General features: G+C 41.1%; 1 protein-coding gene across 1 annotated transcript in view; it reads right to left on the minus strand.

The window, feature by feature from the left end:
* Enpp3 (ectonucleotide pyrophosphatase/phosphodiesterase 3) overlaps positions 1-26,731 on the minus strand; it is a 74,307-nt gene that overhangs the window by 19,168 nt on the left and 28,408 nt on the right. Inside the window, exons 7-17 of the mRNA XM_041653899.1 lie at positions 23,569-23,648; positions 21,421-21,540; positions 20,851-20,960; positions 18,655-18,720; positions 17,074-17,146; positions 9,627-9,735; positions 8,463-8,591; positions 8,093-8,124; positions 5,223-5,350; positions 2,392-2,458; positions 1,279-1,366 (exon numbers count right to left, since the gene is read on the minus strand). Coding sequence (XP_041509833.1) covers positions 1,279-1,366; positions 2,392-2,458; positions 5,223-5,350; positions 8,093-8,124; positions 8,463-8,591; positions 9,627-9,735; positions 17,074-17,146; positions 18,655-18,720; positions 20,851-20,960; positions 21,421-21,540; positions 23,569-23,648 — 1,002 coding nt within the window. The remainder of the gene's footprint in view (positions 1-1,278; positions 1,367-2,391; positions 2,459-5,222; positions 5,351-8,092; positions 8,125-8,462; positions 8,592-9,626; positions 9,736-17,073; positions 17,147-18,654; positions 18,721-20,850; positions 20,961-21,420; positions 21,541-23,568; positions 23,649-26,731) is intronic.

Genomic DNA, 26,731 nt, shown 5'->3' on the forward strand with positions numbered 1-26,731 from the left:
TTTCTTCTGATCACCCCAACAAGGCCAGAATCCCTGATCTAAGCCCAGTTTCTGGGACTAAGAACTTACGTTGCTAAGACTGTAATAAATAGTTTTTAAAGTCTTATTACCCTTATGCATGTATTTGGATGCTGTCTATTTAACGTATTTACTGTGATGGGGAAGGGCACGTGTGTAGGGATCCGAGGACAACTTGTGGGAATCTGTTCTCTTCTTCTCCCATGTGTATTCCAGAACTGGACTCAGAAAGCACCTCTACCTGCTGAGCCACCTGGCCAACCCCCACCCTGTGTTCAAACAGAGACTTTTTTTCCCTCTAAGTCACATTCAGTTATGACGAGCCAAGAGCAAGATTAAGAAAAACAATCATGAATCTGTCCGTATCCAACCAACAGTGAAATTGCAGCTCCTTCCTGTTCGGGCGGTCTAAGTGAACAATCTGCTGGTGTCATAGACCAAGGCAAGAGTGTAGAAGGAAGTATGGTTCCTGGACCACTAATTCTTCACAGTTTTATAACACTTAGTGTAATAACAAGTGTTGAGCAAAATGAAACTATATTACCCCATTTAGTTTCAGAAGACTTCTCTTGTAATATAGGAAGGCACGTTTTAGTTGAGTTTGTATATATATATATATATATATATATGTGTGTGTGTGTGTGTGTGTGTGTGTGTGTGTGTGTGTATACATGCATGCATGTGTGTATGTGTATGGGTGCAAGTGCATGTGTATGTGTGTGCATATAGAGACCAGAACTGATGTCAGGTTTCTTCTTCAACCTCTCTCAGCTTCCTTCTTTGAGACCTGGTCTCTCAGTGAAGCTGAACCAGCTGTTTAGACTGGCTGGCCAGTGAGCCCCAGGGATCTGCCTGAGTCTGTTCCATCAATGACCACAGGAGTGCTGAGGGTCTGAACTCCGGTCCCCATGCTTGTGCAGCAAGCACTTTCCTGACTGACATATCTCCTAGGACTTAGTTATGTTTATCTTTTTAAAAATTAGAATTGTTATTTTATTTTTCTAATTTTTTCGAATTATCATTTAATCACTAAACTATTTTTCAAAATCTTGGCTTCCTAAGATACAAATTTATCATTATTAGTAAAGCAAAAGGAGTCACTTATGTAACTGAAAAATTCTGAATGAGAAATCTTCCTTGTCTTTCTGCTTCCCATCTTCTTAATGTAGGGCAGGCAGCCTTCAATTTATCCCTAATTTCAAGTTAGAAATATATTACAAACTCCGTGTCTTTTTCACGAGCTGACTTAAACGTACTCACCACACAGTAGATTATAGACTTCAATATTTTCAAATGGTTCAGTTTCAATGCTGTCTTTAAAGCTGGGTCCATGTGCCAAAAAGATTGCCTACGTGGTAAGAGTTATTACGTTATTACTAGATGACATCAAATTCACAAAGTGCAGAAAGAAACATACATTTATGTTACAGAATATTCATTTACACTGTGAAGATATGTCTTTGCCAAGGCACCTTCAGATTGGTTTAATAAAGAGCTAGATGACCAATAGCTAGGCAGGAGGAATTTGGACAGGACTTCTGGGGACAGAGTGGACTCTGGGAAGGAGAAAAAGAAGAAACAAGCCAGATGCCGGATGAGTCTAACACACAGAATAAGATAGAGATAAAGTCACATGGTAGAACATCGTTTAATAAAAATGTGGGTTAATTAAAGTTATAAAAGCTAGTTGGCAACAAGCCTCAGCTAAAGGCCAAACTTCCATAATTAATGACACGCCTTCGTCTTCTGGACAGAGAAATACTCATTACACATTTCCTTCTGGGACAACCCCTCTTTGCTCCTCAAGCCTCTGTAAGAATCTCTTCTAGGGAGGAGAAATGATGTTTAAAGCAGTTTCCACCTGTTATCTGCACCAATCCCTCTCAGCCGTGATGCAAGCCTTATCTCCAGCATGACTCTCAACTGCTATTCAACATCTCTCATTGCACAATGACTATGCCCTTCAGACCAGAATGCCCAGCTATTCTCTTGCTTCCTCCTTCCCAACCAGCAGCATCCAGTGTCAACAGCTTCCAGTAGTTTGCCAAGGCTCCTTGTCCCTAACAAATGATGAGTGCCCCAAACTAAGGCCTCTGCACTGGTTATTTCTTTTGCATGGGATACTCACCGTTCCCCTTAATTTTAGAAAAGGTGTTTTATCATGGAGTCTCTGCTCAAATGTTACCCAAGCATCATTAACTCTTTCCCACTAGTTAAATCATCCTCAGAGACACCTACCCCAAGCCTGCTCCTGCTCTATGATTTCTCTGTACCACAGCACTTCACTCTCTATGCCAAACCACATATTCCCTCTGTGTTAGGTATTTCTTTTCTCACTGGTGCCTTGTGTCTATTTAAAAGCTGCCGGCTTACCTCCATGCTCTTAAATTCGTTGTTGTAGCCATGATTACCTCCTCCACAGCTTGTACTCGATGGGCTCCTGTGAAGATGTGACATTATTATCCACTGCTCGGGGTACTGATAGAAGATGCTATTCTAAGTCAAACTTTAAGGGCTATTTATTTAGCTTCTGTTTTCAAAATCACTTTTTTTTTTGCCAACCAAATATGTATGTTTTCATGGTCAAATTCACAGCCTTTGATAAACCAAAGAGTAAGACAGAAAGAACGAGACTTCTAGCTTTTACAAAGAGAACCCAAAAGTTTGCTAGCTCTTGGACATCGACAAGGAGAGATACTAATAGGTATGGATTCAAAGACTTTACCTTCAAAGGGGGTGGAGATGGATCAGCAGATAAAGGCACGTACCATCAACCCTGACTAAAATCTGATCAGTCTCCAGGACTAACGTGGTGGGAAGTGACTACCAACTCCTGAAAATGGTCCTCTACCTCTGCACACACACTGTGAAACATGTGCCCACACACAAATACATGCGCTTGCTCACGTACATACACAAGCAAAATAAGGAATGCAAAACAAAATTTTATAAGATTTTATGGTCAGACTCACTTTTGTATATCAAATTCAGTTTGACTAGGAAGTCAGTGATTTAGGAATAGAGTTTTGAAACTTGGGGAAATACTGATTCGTGTTTTAAGGGGGCAATGTCTAGGAATAATATGAAGCCATAAACAAGGAATACTTTGGAGAAGTTGCTAATAACAGGGTAAGACGTCTATAAATTCTGCAACTTCGATGTTTATTTTTAACTTCCTGGAATTTCTTCCATAAGCTGTTACTTCATTTGCTAAATGACTTTTCAAATTTAATTAATTTGTCAACTTTTTCACATTTTAACATTTGAAATTAGTGTTAAATTCACCTCAAGTCTCCCGGTACTTACCAAGGACTTTCTACTTTCTCCAAGATCTTAAGAAAGCGAATTCTTAAAATACAATTTTTTCCAGGAATTTCCAGGAAATGGTTTATTTGATGAAGGGCTTGCCATACAAACATGAGGAACTGAGGTCAGATCTCCAGCGCCCACATAAAAGCCTGGCATAATTGTACACATATGTAACCTGTGTCTTGGTGCTGTGTTGGGGCTTGGGAAGACATGCAGATCTCCAGAACTTCCTGACCAGCCAGTCTGGCCAACTGGAGAACTCCAGGTCAGTGAGAGCCTCGATTTCAAACCATGTTAGAAAGCAACAGTAGAAGCTATCCTCCAGCCTCCACCGGAACCTGTGCGCCCACATGCACACAAATGCACTACACCACACACACACACACACACACACGTATATACACACATACACATATTCACACATGCACATATACACACACGTATTTACACACACATACATATACACACACACACACATACACATACACACATGTATATGCACACATACACATACACACACACACACACACACACACACACACACATACACACACAGTTGCCAATAAAATTTATTCCACAAAAGAAAAACGCTTGGTAGGTATAAGATTAGTTTTTTTGAGTCCCATTAAGTAGCCACGTGGGCAGCCAAGCCTTGAACACACAGGCTGATACCGTAGGTCAGACCTCACTGCTAGTTTTTGAAAAGGATACAGAGCTCATCATTTGGAACTGGGCTTTGGCACATTGTGTCTACAGGCATCATGGTGGCCGGACCCACTCTAGGTCATGATGTACCAATGGCCTCCTAACTTCTTTGATTTCATACCCCAAACACTAAATATTTGGCGACTGCCTCTCCATTTATCTGTATTAAATTACTAACATATTATATTTAATAGTAGTTTAGTTTGGCTCACATATTTTAAGGACACATTTTTCGAAACTGTGGGCTTGAACACAAAGGGCTAAGAAACCAATTCTCAAGGAGAGGCTATTGCCCTCTAGTGACAAAATGAGGAACCGCAGTCAAACTGCATTTTCTGGTTATTTTTACAGAATAAATTCAGTCAAGTCCCCAGTTTCTCTTCCTTCACACACATATTGAGATGGATGACCCTGTCCTCTTTCAACTTGTCTTTTTTTGTCTAACATGTATTTTAACCGCTGTCCTCCCTTCAGTCCCTTCCCCACCAGCGTTGTGCTGCACGGATACCCATGAGACCAGAAAATACAGAACGACACTGATCCTGTTTATATTCACTCATACATATAGAAAAAAATGCTAAATTGCTATTTTAAAACTCAGAATCAGGTTGGGTGTGGTGGCACACACTTTTAATCCCAGGACTCAGGAGGCAGAGGCAGGCTGCCTCTATATTGAGTTTCGGGCCAGCCAGAACTACGTAGGGAAAACCTGTCTCAAAAAAATAAAACAAAACAAAAATCAGAATTACTTCGTGACAAGAAGGTAGATCTGTATTTGTTCTCTGCCTTCTTTACTCAGAAATAAGTGTCACTACTAATTAGTGATCCTGGCCATTAAAAGACCATTTTATGGAAGTCAGGGAGACTATAGTCTTAAAGAGCCAGCTAACCATTCCGATGTAACTCAGCCTGGATGACTACAAAGCCTTTACTCTGTCAGGATAGACATGCGCTGTCACTCGCATCTCCAGAGCACCTGGAAGCAGTTTCAACCTCCCTCCATCTTTTGATCTGGTTTGAAAATTAAGACACGAACGGCAACCATGTCACAAAAGTATCGGCAAAGAGGAAGTGGCGGGTAGCATGAAAAGGCCAAGGCATTGTGGGTGGTCAGAGACGTTGCTCCTAACGGGAGGGGAGAGCTAAATAGGCATACAGACAAAGATGTTTGGCTCCGAGAAGACACAAACCTGGCAGCCAGCCACTGCCGATCCACCATGAGATGCACTTTGTCGATTCTGACATGATTGGCATAGTGCAGTCGTTTCGGCAAGTCGGGAGTCAAGTAGGGTTTGAAATGTTGATCGGGTTTCCGGCACTGGAAAGAAAGGATAAGCTTTAACTTTTAAAACTGGGCGCTGGTGTCAGTGCACACCTTTAATCCCAGCACTTGGGAGGCAGAGGCAGGCGGAACTCTGTGAGTTTGAGGTCAGCCTGGTCTAGAGGGCTGTTAAACCGAGAAACCCTATCCTAAACAAACAAAAAATGCCTTAAAGCAAAAGATTTTTAACAATTTTTAGAAGTAGATTTATTGCTGGACGAACGGCTCAGCAGTGAGGGCACTTGCTGTGCCTGCGAAAGACCTGTTTGTGTATGGTTCCCAGCTCCCACATGGTGGCTCCCAATCACCTATAGCTCCAGTGCCAGCAACCCCCATACCTTCTGACTTCCTCAGGATCTTGCAAGCACATGGGCACATAAAGCCATTCAGTCAAACATACATATAAAATTTTCTTAAAAAAATATTTTCTAAGTAGTTTCAAGATTAGCTAATAAGCTAAGAATATTGACCCTGTTATCCACAAGACCAAATATTATATTTATTTTATAATCATATTATAATCATAATTACCAATTTAAATTATAATTATAAAGTTATAATCATAATTATTGTCATATTATTTATAATCATATTGTATTTATCATTACTGCAATCTTTATGTTGCGATTTAAATTTTGATTGAATGTTTGATGTCTTTCTTAAATTTGTATGCTTGGGTATTATCTAATCTACCACAAATTTCTCCTCCCTTTCTTGACAGAAAATTAAGTAGATTTATATAACAACTTCAACTTTTGAGGTTAAATTATTTATGTTAACAGATATGGACACAAATATACAAGTCAGTTTAATTGTACCAAAAAAATCCCATCAAAATTGACTCCTCTGACCTTATAAATAACTATTTCCTTAGCTTTCAAGTCACTTTAATAACTTTTGAAACTAAAGATACTCTATTTGTGAAAAGCTCATGGGTTCATCACAAATTAGTAAAATTTTATTTGAAAACTTGGTTGATAATTACTATTTTAAAACTTTAAAAATGAAAACCACATTAGTGTCTACTCATGCAAAGTAAGAATGGAGAGATGAGAAACAGAATTACAAAGAAACTTTCATATCCTCGATGAGAAAGAAAATGGGAAAAGATCAATATATAAGTAAGAATATGAGGAAATGAAATTTCCTTCTTTATTCTCAGGTATCTCATCTTAGCTATCAAGCTTGAGTGTCTGCTGTCTCTTAGGCAGTTTACAGAAGAAAATGAGGAATTATGAGATATGACATAAAAGCAAAATGTGAAAGAGATACAGGCAGCGGGAGAGTTAGAGAAAATTATCAAACGAGAGAGGAAAGTGATGAGTTTTTTTTTTTTTTAACAGGTCCAAGCATTTCAAACACGGCACCGGTAGGTTTTGCCCTCTCCCTTGCTAAACCATTAGATTACATCCCTATTCCTAAAGCCAGCTCCCAGGGGTGATTCTCTCATTTTTTGCCACCAACTCAATCCTGAGACCTAACACCAAGGTCCAGCGGCCCAAATCGACTATTTGGCTCTACTGGCTGGCCCGTCCAATCAGCACTTACCATCTCACCCTAGCACAGAATATTCCTTTACTCCCTAAGAAACACCTGATGTCTTTGTCCAATGCAGATGCACCCCCATCCCCCGCTCGCCCCTCCAGGGTAATAAATCTCCTTGGAGCCAAGCATTTGGTATCTGGGTGTGTTCTGTATCAACTCCGAGGCTGCCTTAGAGAAAGGAAGTACTCATTGTAGACTTTTGCCAGTTTGTTGTTGTGGTGGTTCTGTTGTTTGTTTGCCTATTTCAGAATCTTTTCTAGACTTCTTCTACCTCAGTATTTTTGTATTTTTGTCGCTTTCTGGCAGGCACATGGCAATGCTAAATACAGCTCCCCACGAGAGAACAGAGCGTGCCTCTGAGATCAGCAGGTGATTGGACTGGCCACAGGTTTTCTCTGGATGTGCAGTTGAGATGAGTCTAGAGAAGACAGGTTGGTACTCCAGCTTCTGACAAAGCACCTGGTTAGTCTTTGTGTTTGAGAACTAGGTGCATAGATATCGGATTTAAGGTTAAAGCGTGTCTCTCATCATCCTTAGCACAGAGTGGAGGTTGAAGTTCAGGTCTGCTTGAGACCACCCTACTACGTTTTCCCAGGAGTAAGAAATCACTTGGAAAAGCACACCCCAGTTCTTCCAGCCCGTGTAGCTCCACACCCAGCCTGAGTGTGTGATGCCATGGGAAAGGACCTCAAAGCCTGCCTTCCTCAACCCTTTGCGCCTCTCACATATTAGAGATGTGCTCCTTTTCCCCAACAGAACTTCCGCAGCATACAGATCATTAAATGATGAAATACAAAGGAAGCAAGTATTTAGAGAGGCCAGAAGAAACATTGAGGCCCAAGGCCATCCAGTATGCGCACAGCATGTATCCCAATTCTCAAGAATTTCTATGCTAGCGTGGCTTTGAATTTGCAAGAGGTTCCAGATGATGTTAACCCCTGCGTATTCAGTGTCTCTTTATCCTCAATAGTTCATATTCCATTTTCCTGTTTTTGTTCTGACTGCTTGCCACGCATGTTTAAAACAATTTTGTGTCATCCATAACAGTAGTGAATTAACAAAACCCATACAATAGGAATATATCTGTTGGCTGTATTTTAACAGCAACAACTACAACAATGATAACAATGATAATAATACACATTAATATATTCTAAGCATAAAATATTCATAAAATTTCTAAAAGGGACTTACACTGAGGTTCCTGACAATTTCTTCAGAATTAACTGTTTCAAAACAAAAAGATAAGTCACATTACATGTAAATCATTGCCAAAATACACACAACTTCAGCAAACTTGGCACACATATTTATTTATCAATAACTGTGACAACAAAAAAAAACCTGTGAAAATTTCTTAAATCAAAGAACTACTTTAGAATTAAAGACTGGACCCAACAGTGTGAGTTGGATTGTGTAGACTAACTACACTTGGGGGTGCCTCATGTGCTTCTGTGGGCTTTTCCCAAAAAGCTAAAAAGGAGCTTATGGTTGCCACAGGCTCTCAGAACTTGGTAACTATAGTTACTCTTTCAACACTTCCCTTCGTTTCCTTCATACTTACAGGTAAAAAAGTCCTGAGGGATATTGCGCGACCTGATGCGAGGGGCAGGGCCTTGATACATATAGAAGTTTATTTGAGAAAAGTAGTCTGTCATGTATTCCACCTTGTCACAGTAGGTCTGGTCCATTCCTAAAACAAAATAAAAAACTCATTGGACGTATATCAATGGTAAAAAAAAAATATTGTCTGTCTTTGGTAATGTGAAATATACGTTTCAAACACAAGTGAAGTGAGTATTTGTAGAATCTATTCAATTATTATCCTGTGAATGGCAGAACTTGAAAACTGTGGCAGTGGGTGAGGTGACTCATCTCCATAAAGCGAGACTCAGTAGGAAAAGAATAAGTTGATCATTTGTTTAATAAAGATGAATTAAACGATTCCAAAGGATTTGCTTTTGAAGGTACATTTGAAGTCCATTGAAACATCATGTTCTCCAGAACCAGTTGTTAATGATGTTTTTTTTTAATGGGCAGATTCTTAAGACTGCATTTAAAATTTTTAATTTTAACATTTTTCTTTAATAAAATGTTCATGTAAACTTCTTCCAATACTTTCAAAACAGCACAAGGATATAGGAAACTATTTTAAAAGCTTTAAATGTGCATTAGAGTGGGAGTCAGGGGGGGGCAGGGAGAAGGCTTAACAATGCAGGCATCGGTGTGCCAGAAGGGGGATCCGCTTCCTTTCCTACTGAGCACAAACAAACTCCAGAGTTAACCTTGAGCTGGGAAACAAAAGGAGACAGGGCTTTTGTAGACAAGAAGGATGCTTAAGCACACACCTGCCATGTAATTTAAGAAACACAAGAGCTCAGTAAGACTTCAATGCAGCCAATGCTGCAAAGAAACCATGGCTAAAAGGCAGCCTGAAGCTCTTCGTAGACTGCGTAACAACTGCCCACATCCCTGGTAACCATTAGTAACTCTATTTGACTCTACTTCTCAGGAAATAAAGCTTATAGACAGAAAATATGCAGAACTATTAAATAATTAAGGTAGAACTCTTTCCATGGTCGACCACAAAATGCATTCTTTACTTTTTCAATAGCATCTACATCTGGAAATCCAGACTTGAAATATCACCATCATTTTTTATTAACTTTAGAAGGATAAAATATAGCCAATGATGTAATAGGGTTTAAAAACAAACAAACCACCATACCATGATCAGCCAGCAGGATTATATTGACACAGTTGTGCAAATTCCTCTGTTTCAAACCTTCCATCAGCATTCCGAAAGCTGTATCCACTAACTGCAAGGCTTTAATTACCTGAAAAATAATTCAGAGTTCAAGTTGCTCTTTTAAGCCATTTCAGTAACTAAATAGTTACCCAGTCAAGGGAAAAACTTAAGTGTATTTTTTTCTTCTCTAGAATTAGTGCAATTTTAAATGTGGCATCAGAGACAGCACCTTTGTCACCACAACTGCCAAATATAAATTTTCTCACTCTCTATAAATAACAAGAAAGTTGAAGCACGCTTTCTGTAAAGAAAGTCTGACTAAAGGCTTATACTATATGAAGGAATATTGAATATCAACAAACACCATTCGGCTACAGATGTTTTTATAAGAATGCTTGATGGAGCTGAGCGGTTGTGGCGTATGCCTTTAAACCCAGCACTCAGGAGGCAGAAGCAGGAGGATCTCTGTGGGTTCGAGGTCAGTCTGGTCTACAAGAGCTAGTTCCAAGACAGCTAGGACTGTCACACAGAGAAACCCTGTCTCGAAGAACCAAACAAACAAACAAACAAAAAAACAAAAAACAAAAAAACAAAAAAACCTTAAAAAGAATTCCTGATGGTAGAGGTATAAATCTGCGTCCCTTCTAAAAGAGCTAAAGGGTTGCACACATTCTGAAAAGGTAGTGTGACAATGGGGGACCAGACTACTAAAAAGTAATATTTTCTTCAACCAAATAATTCAATTTCTAGGCAAGTATTACATGCAAAGAAACCTGTCATATTATGTGGAATATTCCTTTACACTGTGATTGATTTAATAAAAGAGCTGAATAGCCTATAGCTAGGCATGATGAGGTTAGGCGGGAGAGCCAAACGGAGAAGATGCTGAAAGAAAGAAAGGCAGAGTGAGAAAGTTTAAGTTATAAGTGCTGGCTGAAAACAAGCCTAAGCTATCAGTCAGGCAATTGTAATTAATATTAAGTCTCTGTGTGGTTATTGGGGAAGTGAGTGGTGGGACAGAACTGATCAGTGGTCTAGACAGAAAAGTCCACCTACAATGCTGTTGACTTGTAATTTTAATTCTAGGAAAAATAAATTACACCCAAATATTAAGCTGCATAGGCTATAGTCCTTACAAATTGTGTGTGTGTGTGTGTGTGTGTGTGTGTGTGTGTGTGTGCACGTTTGTGTGTGTTTTGCTGGAGCTCAGGTTCACAGATACAAACATGCTAGGCAAGCTGAACTATTCTCCCTGCCCATGAAAGAATTTTAGAGAAAATAAAGGCATAGGAAAAGATTCACAACACTATATATTAAACATTAACAAAAGAAAATTAGATTATAAACTCCAACATTCATGTTTCATAACCCTGGTTTTGAATGTAAGTATCTCACCCTTTCTAAGTAAAAACATATGAACAGAAAACTAACAGAAATATACCAAGCCATATAAACAATGCTTGCCTCTAACTAGCAAATTTTAGGGTTCATTTTCATTTAACTGTTGGTAGTCTTTGTGTTTTACAATTTCTCTTTATTTTATCAATAAAGTGCATTGAACTGACTTAAAGTTTAATGAATTGTCAAAGCTATCCTTTTCCAGCCCTCTTTAGTGAAAAGGGAAGTATCATAGTAAAGGACCAGGGATATGGGTCTTGTTTTTCTTATTATTACAACTATTGTCTTTGTTTCTTCTTTAGAAACAGTATCTTACAAACCAGACAAAACTAAAGACATTAGCTAATTCTCACATAAAATCCTCCCGGAAAGCACTCATGGATGTGGAATGTCCTGTTGTGAAGGCTTAACCTACTCACAGCCAACGGTTGCTAAGAGACAAAAAGACTGGAACCAACCCTAGTCTATCACCAAACCCAAGATGCTCATCTGACTCTTAGTGTCAGGATATTTCAGTCTAATTTGTCTGTCACTGTCCCAGATGCCAATGTCCCTTTCCACATCACCGTCCTACCCACATTTCCCAAGCGTGCTCAGAGCCAGTTCTCACACTCTGTCCTCTCCCAGCTCTTGACACACTGCTGCCACTGCACTTCCCAGTCTTGAAATCACCAGTGTGTGTAGCCTTCCCACCCCAAGGGCAAAATGAGCTCTTGTAAGGCAAGAGCCCTATACCCTAACTCATCCCATGTCTGCTAACTCATAGGAAAGGAACATGAAGCCCTGGTATAACAGGTTAACTGGTAAGACCAGAGTGAGTAATTGTGCTTTGGATCTGCCATTTCTTCCCTGTGAAACTGAATTCAAAGCTGCAGAGGATCCAGCTGGCTGGAAGTCCTATACAGCAATGCCTTCCCAAAGGCCCACCATCCTCCAAGATGTAACCTCTCTCAGTATGTTCCTCTACAGGGGCACTTGCCAGCACTCTAAAATCCTGCCATGTGTGTGAACATTATCAACACTGAAGTTAATCTGTCTCTAATTTTCTCTTCGGAACAACTCGTTCCTCCCAACTTTTCATCCTACTAAAGATGTAAAGATTCTTTACTGAGTAATGAGTAACAGGTGACTTTTACCGACTTATGAAAACCAGTCTGTAAGTATTTCAGCTTCCATACAAAACAACCATGACCACGGCACAGCACTGAGGAGGCTGAGGCAAGAGGACTAAGAGTTCAATGACAGCCTGCGTTACATCATAGGACTCAATGGGAAAAGGGAAGAAGGAAGGAGAGGGGGAGATGGGGGAAGGGGGCAGGAGGAAGGGAAAGAGAAAGAGGGATGAGAAGGGAAAGGAAGAAGAGGAGGAGAAGATGAAAGAAGAAGAGGAAGGAGAAGAAAAGGAGGAGAAGGGAAGAGTGAGGGAGGAGAGTGGAGGGAGCGAGAGAAAAGGAAAGAGAATAGAAGGCTGGAGGGGAATGAGCAGAGGAGAGAGAGAGAGAGCAGGATCAGGGAAGGAGGGGAAGAAAGGGGAGAAGAGGGAAGAAAGAGAAAAGAAGTTTCTGTACTTCTATGGCTTCCTCAATACCAAAACCCCAGCACCCTCTAAATCACCATTTCATTAGGCCCTCTCAAGTGTAATCTTCCCATTACATTATCATTTAAACTATCAAGTTTTTAGTAATTTAAAATATCTTTAACAGCAAAGACAAAGGCTTTCTTTAACAGCAAAAAATTATATGGTATTAACTTGTTACTTTCTTTATCCTTTCGAGATGGCTTTGTATACTAGGGTATTACCTTATGCTTAAATGAGCTTTCAACTTAGTACATGGGCTGAAGCACACTTAAAAAAAACAAAACAACAACAACAACAACACAACCTTGTGCTTTTTGTAGGAGTCAGCCATGATAAGCTAAATATGAACCAGATCACCCAAAGGAAGTTGTTCACCATTATCACCTGCCAGAGTAGGACTCAGCCGTGGATGAATTTAAATGGAGGCCTGAGTCTCAGCAGTTTACCCTAAAGCAATATCTGGCTGCAGGAAGAAACATGAACTGAGATTACCCGAGCACCACCCAAGAACAGACCATCCAAAGGAAATGCCCAATGTTCCAACAGCTGTAGATAGGACTACCTGTCAACACACACTCACCAGGACATCCCTAGACAAATGTCAGCCAATCAGCGGTCCTGAACCTCAGAAACCCCTCACCCCCACCTTTACTACTATAAAAACCCCACTCTAACTGAGCTTGGGGCTCTCTGATTATACCAATACGTTGGACACACAGAGAGACCAAGTTTGAAAACTTGCATAAAATAAAGGCTCTTTGCTTTTACATACGGGACTCAGTCTCCTTGTTGGCTTTTGGGGGACCTTGCGAATTGGGGTATAACACTTTTAATTCACAGGATTTAGGAACTTTAAATTAAAATGTGATTACAGATAGCAATAATGATGATAATACTAAAATTGCAAAGCTATCAAACTTCCTCCATCTGTTTCCCCCCATTTGTTGTGATCTTACGTAGGTTTTGTCTTCATCTCCATTTTGGTTGCCACTCTTCTCTCCCTCCTTATGACATTTCCACTTCTGTGTGTAGCTGTATGCTACCAGTTCCCAGCTCCTTATCCGCTTTCATCTTTCAATACATATTCAATTGCCATTTGGAAACTTACATTCATTTGGACATCATAGTTACTTCAATTAGATAAGCAAACATCTCCCCGCAACCATCTCTCTGTGGTAGGCTTATAAATGCCAGTGGAACCCCCATCACTCACCTGTTTGCATGTGACACAAAGCAGAAACACATCATTTCTCACCCGTCTCCCACCAAAAGTCACCATCTATCCTCTAACTGAATCTCAACCATTCCTTCTTCCAGCCTTGATGTTGGCCTCTTCCCTGGTCCAAGTCCTCTTTCTTCTAGACTTTTGCAGAGACTAACATGTTTCTCCCTCCTTCTCTTGCATCCCTCTTGCCCAATAAAAATGATGTCTAAATATGTATGGAACTAGCCATTCCCCTCTCCTAATAACAGTGCCACAATGTTTCTCATTGAACACTTCTCTGGACTGCATGACTGGGTGTTTGCCTCCTTCTCTCGGCTTCTCTATGGCCTCCTCTGATTCCCGGTGTTCTAGTCAGGGATGTGAGGTTCTAGCCATGCTGCACTTCAGACAGGACTGATTGCAGAAAAGGACCATAACGGTACCTACTACCACCATTCTTCACCATTATGGTGCTGTCTATTTGTGGAAGGGGGGCAGTGGTCTGCATGGCCCTTCTGTGTGGTCCTGTAGTACATAGTCAGCTCCTTCTACCAGGCCATCTGCAAATTCCATTTCCTTTTTGTTACTCAGGGGGAGACTCACTAATATGGTTGATTTTAACATCAACTTGTCACAAATTAGAACTGTTAAATAGGAAGCCTCACCTGAGGAATTGGCCTGGCTGATATGGAAAGTGGGCATCACATTCTGGTAGCAATTCAGATTTTTTTTTTTTAATAAAAGGGCATTGCAGAAGGAAGATCATCTGACCATTTGCTCGGTTGGCTCTCCCTCTTACAAGCTGATTTGCCCTGTTGTTGCTTCTGACTTTCTGGGCTCTCGATGCCAAACTAAGAACACTGAGGCATCTCACCTGATGGACTGAGTAGCTGTCTGTTGTGACTCCCCACCAAGAGACAGACATTCTGGGACTATTCCTATTAGTGAGGCACCAGCTTCAAGGACAGAATGATTCCTGAGTTCTCTGTGTCTCGGGTGTGATTTGGCTGTCATTACCATTTTAAAGCTCACTTAATAAGTTATTTTTGGATGTGTGTGTGTGTGTGTGTGTGTGTGTGTGTGTGTGTGTCCATCACCTTAGTTCTGTTTCTCTAGAAAACCCTGACTGGCATACTCTTCCAGCAAAGCACAATCCTACCTGCAACTACTAGAACAGGGCCTCTTCCTAGACACCTCTGAGCACTCAAGTTTTCTTCATTTGCAGCACTTTTCATAATTATTCTTAAAACTTAAAGATAGATGCTTTTAAAACTAGAGCATAGGAAAGAAAAGAAAAACCTAATGGCACCTAATCTCAGTCAGATGCAGAGGTGGAAAATACAGGACAGTGCTCCTTCTGGAATGATTAATCTTATCAAACATGTAGCAGCACACATAGACAACAGCTAAACAGAGAATAAGCAGAAGAAGAATTTTGGAGTTAGTAAGTTATTCTTTCTGAGATACACGGGAATAAGTGTGAGATGCTGCATCAAGTTCACTCCGAGATACACCAGAACAAGTGTGAGATGCTGCATTATGTTCTGAATGGTACCGGAAGACTGAAGAGGCCCACGGGTGGTGAGAACTGAGCAGGGCCTTGCATTAGGAACAATTTTTGCTTAGCAGGAAGAAGAAAAAAGACTTTACTGCTAACTAGTAAAGGAAGATGGCCCAAACAAACATGTTTACTTTCCAGTGGATGCAATTGTTAAATGAGTTTCCATAGGACATCTTACCCCTGGGAGCTTTTAAAACTTCACATTTTAAACAAAACAATGGAGGTTCAGTAGGGTTTAGAAAAGACAATGGCTTTGTTTGCTGGAAATAGTATTTAAGTACAATAGCCACGTGAAAAAGTTGTTTGAGAATGGTCTAGCTGCTGAAGAAATTGGTATTAGCAGTCACTCCAGTGATAAGGAGAGAAGTCAGTCCCTGGGGTGCTTGTGATGAGCTCTGAGTGACAGAGGGTAGGGTAGAGAGTGGAGAACACCACAAGAGTCGGGCAGTGACTTCACTTGAAATGTCCACACTACAATACTGAGTGCTCAGGCAGTATCTGGCCTTGAGTTCTCAGTATGTGAATTAAGAGTTCCACATCAAAGTCCTCATCAGATTGCCAATCAGAAGACCTAAAATTTGTGGTTAAAAAATAACCCAATTAAAAAAATGGGGTACAGACCTAAATAGAGACCTCTCAACAGACGGATCTCAAATAACTTCAGTGTCTTTCAAGACACCTAAGGAAATGCTCAACATCCTTAGCCATCAGAAAAATGCAAATCAAAACAATTCTGAGACTCCATATTATACCTGTCAGAATGGCCAAGATCAAAAACCCTGATGAGAGCTTATGCAGGAGAGGATGTGGGCTAAGAGGATCACTCCTTCATTACTGGTGTGAGTGAAAACTTGTACAGCCACTTTGGATATCAGTATGGCAAATTCTCAGAAAATTAGGAAACAGTCTATCTCAAAACCCAGCAATAACACTTTGGGTTATATACCCAATGGAATCTCATTTATACCGTAAAGGCATGTGCTCAATTATGTTCATAGCAACATTATTCATAATAGCTAGAACCTGGAAACAAACTAGATGACCCTCAACTGAAGAATGGATAAAGAAAATGTGGTAATTTACACAATGGAGTACTACTCAGCAGTGAAAAATGATGACATCTTGAAATTTGTGGGCAAATGGATAATTGAGAAAACATCATATTGAGTGAGGTTACCCAGACCCCAGAACGACAAATAAAATATGTACTCATTCATAAGTGGCTTTTAGACATAAAGCAAAGAAAAATCAACCTACAATTCACAACCCCAGAGAACCTAGACAACAAAGAGGACCCTAAGAAAGACATACATGGATTTCAATAGAAAGGAGAAAAATGCAAGATCTCCAGAGTAAATTGGGAGCGTAGGGGTCAAGGGAGAGGAAAGAAGGGGAGAGGGGAGGAGGGGAATGGAGCAGAGAAAAATGCAGAGTACAATAAAAACAATAGAAAAAATTTATGGTTAATTAGGCAGTTATCCTTCCCAGAACTTTTAACAATTTCACAGTTAAACTATTAACCCAAAATGTTGATTTTAGACTTTTGGTTGCTTGATATCAAGTATGTCTTAAGTATGAGTATTTGGTAAAAAAATTTTAGGAATCTGATCTTATTTTGTAGGTTAGGGCTGGATAATTCTCCATTTGCTTGAAAACAAACAAGCAAACAACGAAAAGAACTTACCCCAGCACTGACTGGTCCATTGCTATGCCCTGCAGAATCGGGTTCTTCTACATATAAGGTATAAAAACTGGGTCTAGGCACAAAATTGAAACAAAAGAAGATATGATATTAACAATTTGGGGCAACCACACAGATGGATTTGAGGGTCTTAAGGGTCTTGAGCATATTTGGCTGTTCCTGCCTCTTTCTCTCTTTAAGGCCCCCGCCCAGGCCAGTGGATGTTCTTGGCTTGAGTGGAGTTTAGTCTCCTAATGGGAAGCAATTAATACTTTCCCAGAACGGGCACTATTGTGGCTCATTTGTGAAAGCATCCCTTTTGCTCTTGTGGTAAGACCTCTCTCAAATGCGCCCAGCCCTTTCTACTTCCTTGTGCCTGGCCTTTGGCTGACTCTCTGTTCTCTGCCTAGCTCCTTTCCCAGCAGCTGCCTTCTAATGTGCTGGATTCTGTTTACCTGATGCTGTCTTTCGGTAGCCTCTGATTCTGGTCTGTGGTTCTGGCTTTGCGACAGCCCTTCTAGCTCCTGGAGTCTAGCCAAGGAAACAAGTGCAAGAGCCTCTGCTATGTCTGCCTCAGTTCTATATTTTTGTGTTCTCTGCCTCTCCTCTTGGGGACTGATGTTACCTCAGTTGTTAATGTCAACAAACCCCCTCACCCTGGAGTATTTGTCCACAAAAATACTTCTTGAAAAGAGTTCATTAAAAAGCAAAGCAATGCCAATAGCTAGTGTAAGTGGCACAGGCCTGTGTCAAATCAAAACACATCTCTCACCTCAAAGAGGACAAGAGCGTTTATTAGGTAGCCAATATGAGTGACCATGACCCCAGCACAGACTTAGTTTACCCCAAATTATACAGTCCAACACAGAAGCAGTAACAGAATAGAGAAAGCCACAGATCAAGACACTTTCAAATGCATTGGTAAGGGTGTTAGAGAGGAGAGCTGCAGCAAAAATGGAGACAACTCTGCTATTAGCCCTAGAAGCTACTGATCACATTCTTAGCCCTTCACTGGTGGAAATTAGAGTCTTGTTAAGTCAGTCTATTCCAAGAGGTATTTTTTACATGTTAGTCACAGGATGTTAGATCTGACATAGAGATGGACAAGGAGTAGGGCTATATATGGCTTAAAATAAATTATAATGTGGTTCTAGACAGTTCCAAACTTTCATAACCATTGAAGTGCTAATCAGTTAACCAGCTTGGAAAAGGTTTCATTTGGAAAGGGTGTGATCTCAGCACTCAGCAGGGAGAGGCAGGAGTATGGCAAGAAGTTCAAGGAAGCCTGGTCTATACAGTGAGTTTCAGGCCAGCATATGACCAAACATCTCAAAATACCAAAAGGGGTTGTAAGGAGGAGGAGGCAGAAGGAGGAAGAGGGGAAAAAGACAGACAGACAAAGAAAGAAGGAAGAATAAAAAAAAACAAAGGAAGGAAGGAAGGAAGGAAGGAAGGACAGAAAAACAGAAGGACAGACAGGGAATTAATTCCAAAATTTTGAAAAACCACCAACAATGGTACAGAACATTCTGGTTTCTCCCATTATGTACACCACAATGGAGCACTCGTCAACAGACGGGTTACCTTTCAGCTTTGGGCAGATCCAGCCATTTTAACAGCGTAGAGATCCTGGTTTCATATGGGACAGAACTGGAACGAAAAGTTTTGAAATTTTAATCAAATATATTTCAATGTATTCTTCTTTGCGGGGGGGGGGGGGGAGTTAACACCTTCAGGCATCCATTCTGTAGTGCAGAATGAGAACACTAAAAGGGATGCGGCATACTCCCCCATTGTCAGCACTTCAAAAAGACTTAAAACAAACTCTTTCTAATCAAGACAATTCTTTCTTTCCTCCTTACTCATTTCTCCTTTAATTTCCCACAGCCAAAATGAAAACCATCCATTATCAACTATTCATTCTATTCACTTTTATTCATTTATATATTCACGCTTATTAGCAAACAGTATTTATGTATTTGAAATAGAATTTAATCAGCGAGTGAGGGGCCTCAAAGTCTTTCTCTCTGGCTGGCATAGTGTGATGTTTGTTTTCTATGTCAGCTTGCCGCTTAGAATCACTTGAATGGGATCTCAGTGAAGGAATTGTCTATATCAAGTTGGCCTATAGTTATATCTGTAGGACACGGTTTTGATTATGAATTGAGGGCCCAGATGCTGTCGGTGGTACAATCCCGAGGCAGATGAAAAAGAAAGTGAGCTAAGCAAGAGCCTGTGAGAACACAGCACACAGCATCCGGCCATTGTTTCTGCTTCAAAGATCTTATTTGAGTGCATGCCCTGACTTCAATGGTGGACTGTGACCTAGAAATGTAAACAAAATACACCTTTCCCTCCTGTAGGCTGTCTTTGGTCATAGTGTTGGCCACAGTAGCAGAAAAGAAACTAGAACACATAGGAATCCATCGAAACTGGCTTAAAACAATCTCTGCGGCTACCTCTCTTCGATATTGCTCTTACCAGATTTCCTAGAATAGAGTAGCTCATGAGAAAGAATAAGCAGAGTGTGCTTAGAAAGAAGGGTCTGACTAGTCGAAAAATCCAAATGTTCTTTCTACGCATGTCACATTACTACTGGCTTTCTGGCTACAACCCTTTCAGAGCTGCCCTTGTATGTTCCCTTAGAACTGCACACATTCAGAGAGCTGGATATTGTGAAAGCCATTAAAATCTTGGGTGCAAACCAGTGCCATCATTGGACTTGTACTTAAAAGAAACTCTTTTGACTGATGAACAAGAATAGATCAGTGGGGATAAGAAGCAGAGGGCTGTTGACAGAGGGGCTCCCGGGCTCCAGGCAAGGGGGTGGAAATACAAAAACAGAGGTAACACAAGATTCTCAGATTGCATCATCTGTGGAGTCAAAAGCAAGGACTGACAAACTGGACAAGGGATATGAGAACAGAAGCAACAACTCTAAGATCTTGGGCCTCAACAACTGAAAGAATAGAACTGTGATCAAAATTAGACAAAATGGGCCTTGAGTGGAGCTCGGCGGTAAAGTGTAGGCTTGGTGTGCATGTGACCCAGGGTTCAGCTCTTAACACTGAAAAGAAAGGAAAGGGGTCAGTGTGGTGGCCCAGAGGCTACGATCATTACTTTTAATTTTCAACCTAGAGCCACCAAGAAAGAGAATATTAATGAAGGATTGACTGCATTGGCTTGGCTTCTGGGTATGTCTTAATTAAATTAGTTGATGGAGAAACCCAGTCCAGTGTGGTTAGCACCAGTCCCTAGGCACGGGCTCCCGAACTTTGTAAGCATGGAGAATAACTGAGCTCAGCACAAGCAGGCAGGTGAGCATGTGTGCACCCATTCCCTCTCAAGTCTTGCCTATGGATATGATGCCACCAATTGTCTCATGTTCCAGCCTCTGTGGCATCCCTCAGTGACAGATTTTAACCTGACCATGTGAGCTGAAATAAATCCCTTCCTCCCATAAGTTGCTTTGTGTCAGGGTAAGCAACAAAAGAGCAACAAATAGAAGCTACAACAGATAAGGTGCCTGACACTGAGCTAGGTGACCTGGGTTCAATCTCAAACCCCTATGAGAAAAGAAGAGAACTGACTCTCGAAATGAGGCCTCTGACTTGTACATATACTCCATGGCACACTTGAGTGCAGTGTACACACACACACACACACACACACACACACACACACACACACCAAACAAGTGGGAAAAGTCTTTAAGGCAAATAAATAAACAAGAAAATCGATCCTATAGATCTCCCCCTAGAGAGAGTCTTAGCTCAGTACTTGCTGTAATTCCTGTATATGGTAGGGAAGGAGCCGTTGACAGCCACATCTGATCCTGGCCAGTAGTAGGCAGCAGCTTTTAAACCTTGATACATTGCCGTTAGCCAAATCTATAGAGAGTGAAAGTCAATAGGATAACTGTTAGGTGCAAACACTGTGGCTTACTGCTAACAGCTCTTGACTGACAATTTGCTCACGACCATTCATGGTTGTTTTTACAGTAACTTAAAATTTGTAATCAGTCAATCTGCCTCAAAAATAAAACATGTAGTAACGTAGGAGCGGTTCATTGTTTCTTTCGCACTGATAACATCGCATAGTTCTTTACCTTTGAAGAAATTGCAAAACAGTGTGTGGGGAAATAGTTATCTTTTTGAGAAAGCTGAGGGTTGGTACATTGATGATACAATACCCAAATTTCAACATAAATGACAATAACTGTTTTTTTTTTAATTTCAAATGATAATAATAAATAAAGTAAAATTTTCAGCCATTAGAAACTACATGGGTGATGAGGAACTCGGGGTAAAATGAGAAAGGATTGGAGGCCAGGAGCAGAATGGTACATACCGGCTGCCCACCCCACCAGGCAGGATTATTTTTCTCCACTGAAGAAAGAGAAAAATTCTTGTTGAAGTGCACATCATACATGTTATTGTCAACGATGCCATGAGATTCTGGATACAAGCCCTATAATTTTTGTTACAAAAATAAGAATACTTTAGTAAAATGCAGGCATGTCGCAGTAGCAACAGATCCGTACTCATACCTAGGAAGGACGCCATCCTTTTGTTTATTTTCGAGACAGGATGTAGTGGTATATTATTTGTACTTTGAAAATAAATCTTGCCTGAAGGCCAAAGGCAAAGCTAAAGCCACTAAAGGTCAGGCAATAGTGACACACATCTTTGATCCCAGGATTTGGGAGACAGAGTCAGGTGGATCTCTGAGAGTTCAAGGCCACCCTGGGCTTGATCAAGATCAATACAGAAACAAATCCAGGTGGTGGTGACTCACACCTTTAATCCCAGTCCTAGAGAGTCACAGGCCTTTAATCCCAGCACTGGAGGGAATATAAAATGGGAGGACAGAGAGGCTTAGTTTGCTTAGTCTGTGTTAACCCAGCCTTGGTAGAGATTAAGACTTCTCTAGTGGATTGGCTGTTTTGCTTTTCTGATTTTTGGGTTGAACCCCAATTTCTGTCACTGGGTTTTTATTATTCGTGCTACAACAGGATTTCTCTGTGTAACAGTCCTGATTTCCTGGAACTCACTTTCAGGTTGGCCTAGAACTCACCGAGATCTGCCTGCCTCTGCCTTCTAAGTGCTGGGACTAAAGGCGTGCACCACCACCACCCTGCCAAAGTCTGACTTGTCATATATTCATTTTTGCAGACTGGGAACTGAACCTGGGACCTCACACATGGTCGGCAAACACTATCCCACTGAGCTACATCTCCAACCCCATATCTCTCAATATAAAAGTCTAGCCACAAACCTAAGTATCAGGAAGACAGACGTGCAGGTCTCTACCCTACAAGCCCATTTCTTGGCTTCAGCGGCAAATGACTGGCATCAAGCAAATGGTTTACATCGATGTCCGTTGGTGTGTCACTGTTAAATGTCCCACAGGGGCTCAGTTGTTTTAACACTTGGTTCCTGTTTGGTAGTGCTATTCTGGAAGGCTGTGGAGCCTTAAAGAGGTAAAGTCTTGATGGAAGAAGTGGTCAGTGGCTCACTGGGTACAGGTGCGAGTTTATATATTTATTATCTGTGCATGGATGTGTGTGCATTGTGGGGGATATAAGCATGCCACAGTAAGCGTGAAGAGGTGAGAGAGCAATTTCCAAGACTTAAGTTCTCTCCTTTCTCTGGGTGGACCCTGAGCACAGAACTCAAGCTGTCAGGCTTGGTGACAAGCACCTTTACCCTCTGAGCCATCTCACCAGGCCTTGTAGCCCTGCCCTACTGCGCTCTCTCTGTCTCTGTCTCTCTCTCTCTCTCTCTCTCTCTCTCTCTCTCTCTCTCTCTCTCTCTTTCCCAACTAGTCATGACCATGACCAACCAACCTCCGGCTCCTGCCACCATGCCTTCTACCATTACAGAATGTAGCCCCTCAAACTGTGCTTCAGAATAAGCCTTTTCTTGCTTGCTTCAGTTGCCTCAGGTGTTTTAGCATTGCAAAGAACAAAGTAGCAAAGCCAACTCTGTGTGCCTAGGCACTCTTTGTTACCTATATATATTTTTTTATTTACTGGGGTGAATTCGTTGGCTTTGGTTGTCCAATCTTTTTAAAACGTCACCAGAATGAGTCCATTTATGAAACAAAATTCTATCAAGTAAAAATCATAAAAAAACTAGAAGAGACTAAAATTTTCCATATAGAAGTGTCTGTCCTTATACACTGCCTACCCAGCTGACCTTTAGTTAAGTAAAGGGCAATCAAAAAGTCCAGGAGAATGATATTTCTCACATGATGGAGGTGGCCATGGCCTCACAGTGGTGAGTTAGCCTAATGCTAGGGGCGTTTGTGGCTAATGAATGTCTCATGGCACTCTATTGGCCTCACACTGAACCATGCCTTTCTGACCTGAGTACCATTACACATGTAGTTAGGAAGTATGTGGCACAGGCTTGCCAGTTCTTGCTTGATATGTCTATGTAATATAGTCAATTTCTTGTCTATAGTGTCAGCTTTTCACCAGGGCCAAACACTTACCGTAACAATAGTATAGTGATTTGGGAAGGTTTTGGTAGGATACATTGCTCTCATGTATTTTGAGTGAATTCCACATGTTTCTGCAAGAAAATATAGTAAGAGTTTAGAGTCATATCTTTCTGAGGAATATTTTGGGTAAGCAAATACCAGCATGTTTCCTATAAAGCCAGAAAACTGAAAGGTCAGTTAAGATGGAAAGAGTTTGGAATTCTGACCCTTATACTTTGTCCATTACTTTAAAAAAAATAGTCCATTTTTAGAAATTGAGTGAGTACTTTTCTGGGAAGAGCCAAGAGGTTTTTCAGGGCCATATGGTTTCTGCTACAGCAGCTCAACTTCGTTTTTTGACACCACAGGTAATCCATACACGAGTGAGGCAGAGGTACAGTAAATGTTGTAAGTGGACATTAAATTTGAATCTCATATAATTTTATAGGTTGCAATCTTTTCTTCTTCTCTTCTGAATCATTTAAAAATTAAAACTTTCCATTCTTAGCATGTGTTAGATTAGATAAAATAAAGCTGGAGCCCTAGCTTGCTGCCCTTTCAGCTAAAAGTACCCTGAACTGCACACTGCTGCCATCCTTTTCGTTGGATTCCTCTCTTAAAGCATCTGGTCGTTACCGTGACAACTTCTGCACAGCATTTATCTCTCAGCTGGCAGTTTCCAGATTTTAAATGCTCAGAATAACAAAGCTCTTCAGACCTGCCTCCACACCCGTAAAGGCATTTGCAGTATACAGCTGCTGCACGAGCCCATGCCACCATGCAACATCTGTAAAATGAGTTCACTCTACGGCTTGTTATTTTGGGTTCAGTTTCCACTGATCTATGGCATTTCCTGCAAGCTGTTTTTCACAGAGTATGGCATTAGTTGCGCTCCCATTGTTCTTCCATTTCCAGTGTGAGCAGCAGCCCCATAGAAGGAGGTCAGCCCCACTGGAGCACATTGCTATTTCCTTGGCATCCGTGAAACCCATGCAGTGTTTCCATCCCGAGTGCCGTGACCTCTCCTTCGAAAAGCCAGCTTTCCCATTATAGATCCTATTTAAGCTAAAACACAAAGTGAAGTTGGTTGATGGCCAAAATGTCACATGCTCTGCAGCTGAAAAACAATGTTCTTCCAAACAGACACAAGCTTGGTCTACTTCCCAGCCTTTGTTTGGTGTTTTTTAAATAGGATCCAGAAGTTTCCCCATTCAGAATCTCCTGGGAACCCACCCATATCAAGCCCACAATGTAGGGACCCTAATGGGAAGAGGAGAGGTGGAAGGGCGTTATAAGTTGGATGCTCATGAAGTTCTATGACAAAATGAAATCTAATCTACTTTCATCATTAAAAGAATGACAAGAGAGGAAAAAAATTATACAATGACTAGATATGTAGAATCAGTTCCTGTTTTGATTTCCTTGAAACATGGGAGGGGCAACTCAAGTTTCTAAAGACTTATAGATACTGGCTATAAATGAACTGTAATTAAATAGCCACCACCCTGGTTATACTGTAGCAAACAGGACACATCTGTGACTACCTTCAGACTTGGGCTACTGTTTTCTGCCATGATTTAGAACCAGGACGCTAGAGGACAGGGTAGGAAGCACGGCCTCCCAGCAGAGCGTCTCCTGAATCTGAATTATGATCCAATAGAATGCTTTGGAAAGGACGCGATGGGTTGCTTCCATGGGGGAAAGAAAGGTCCTCAGAGCAAGACTCGGCTTTAACTATGTACTTTCTAATATTACTTAAAAATATTAATTGTTCACATAATTTATTTATAAAAAACACTTTCAGAGAAACAAAATTTTAGGGACAGGAGATGGTTCAGTTAGCTGCAGGAGCATGAGGAACCGAGTCTGGATCTCCAGCACCCACATAAAAAGCCAGGTATGGCCATGTGCACCATTAACCCCAAGTCTGGGAAGGCAGAGACGGGTAGATCCTTGGAAGTTTCAGGTCACCTAGCCTTGGCAAACTGACATGCTTCCAGTACAGCTAGAGACCCTCTCTCAGAAATAAAGAGGGAATTTGTTTGAAGAAGACACCTGATATCAACTTCTGGCTTCTACATACACAAGCACACATTATGCATGGGCATGTACAAACAAACACACAAGCACATACACCATGCACAAGAGAAGAAAGAAAACTCTAAATAAAAAACAACCCAAAAATGTGAACAGAATCCTTCCCTGTAACCAGGTTTACAGTCTTTAAGACTGCAAGGAAAACAGAAAACTAAATGAGGATAAGACCAAGTTAAGGAACATGCAGATTGGAGCTTTAAAGCAATCTTGATAAAATATGAATTATTTTTGTGCCATACACACACGCACACATACACACACATACACACACACTAATGACATACAAACAGCTCAGTGACATTCACAGATCAAGACATGTGTCTTCCATTTTTCATATATCTTATACCCTCTGGATAGACTAGTCAAATGGGCTAACCTAGGTCCCATCCAGAACCCAGTGGACTCTGTAAGCTCTGTAGGGTGTTGGTCTCCCAGTGTTTGCAAGTCTGTGTCTAAGCACACAGCACAGGGAGAAGGAAAGATTAAAGAGGGAGCGATGTTGGGAACTTTTTGAAAGGGTAGGAAGCCCTTCGTCACACCACAGGCACAGTCATTCAGTAGCAACTAAATCAATCCCCTGGGTGAGAACTCCAGAACCCTCTTCGGAGGTTCCTGAAGGTCAGGAGGACAATGGTGAGCATAGCCACTTGGCAACTTCTGGAACTCCTTGTTGCTCAGCACAGTATCATGTACCATAGGAGCCACTGGGGACCTCTAGGTCCCAGCTTCCCTCCAGGGAGGAAGAAAATTAGACTACACACAATGGACAAACCTCCTAGTTCAAACCCAAGTGTAAGTTTCTATCTCACCTGTCTTAAAGAACTGGGTTGACCCAGCCTATACTAATTCTTCAGGGACTGAAGAGAACAAGAAGAATTGAGCCAACATGGGCACATTCACCCCAGTTCCTCACTCTGCCTTAGCCCAGAATGAGTAAGCTGTGCACCCTAGTTCAGAGATTACCCCTGGATTATGTCTAATTGTATATCTCTTTCAGGGATTCCTCAAAAGAATGGCTTCTGCTTTGCCCAGTGTCTTGTTTTCTTCTCCTGACACTGAAATAAAATAACCAATAAGA

This window comes from Microtus oregoni, unplaced genomic scaffold (assembly GCF_018167655.1).
Source record: "Microtus oregoni isolate MIOR12 unplaced genomic scaffold, Mior012 000006F_ref0000085, whole genome shotgun sequence".
NCBI lineage: Eukaryota > Metazoa > Chordata > Mammalia > Rodentia > Cricetidae > Microtus > Microtus oregoni.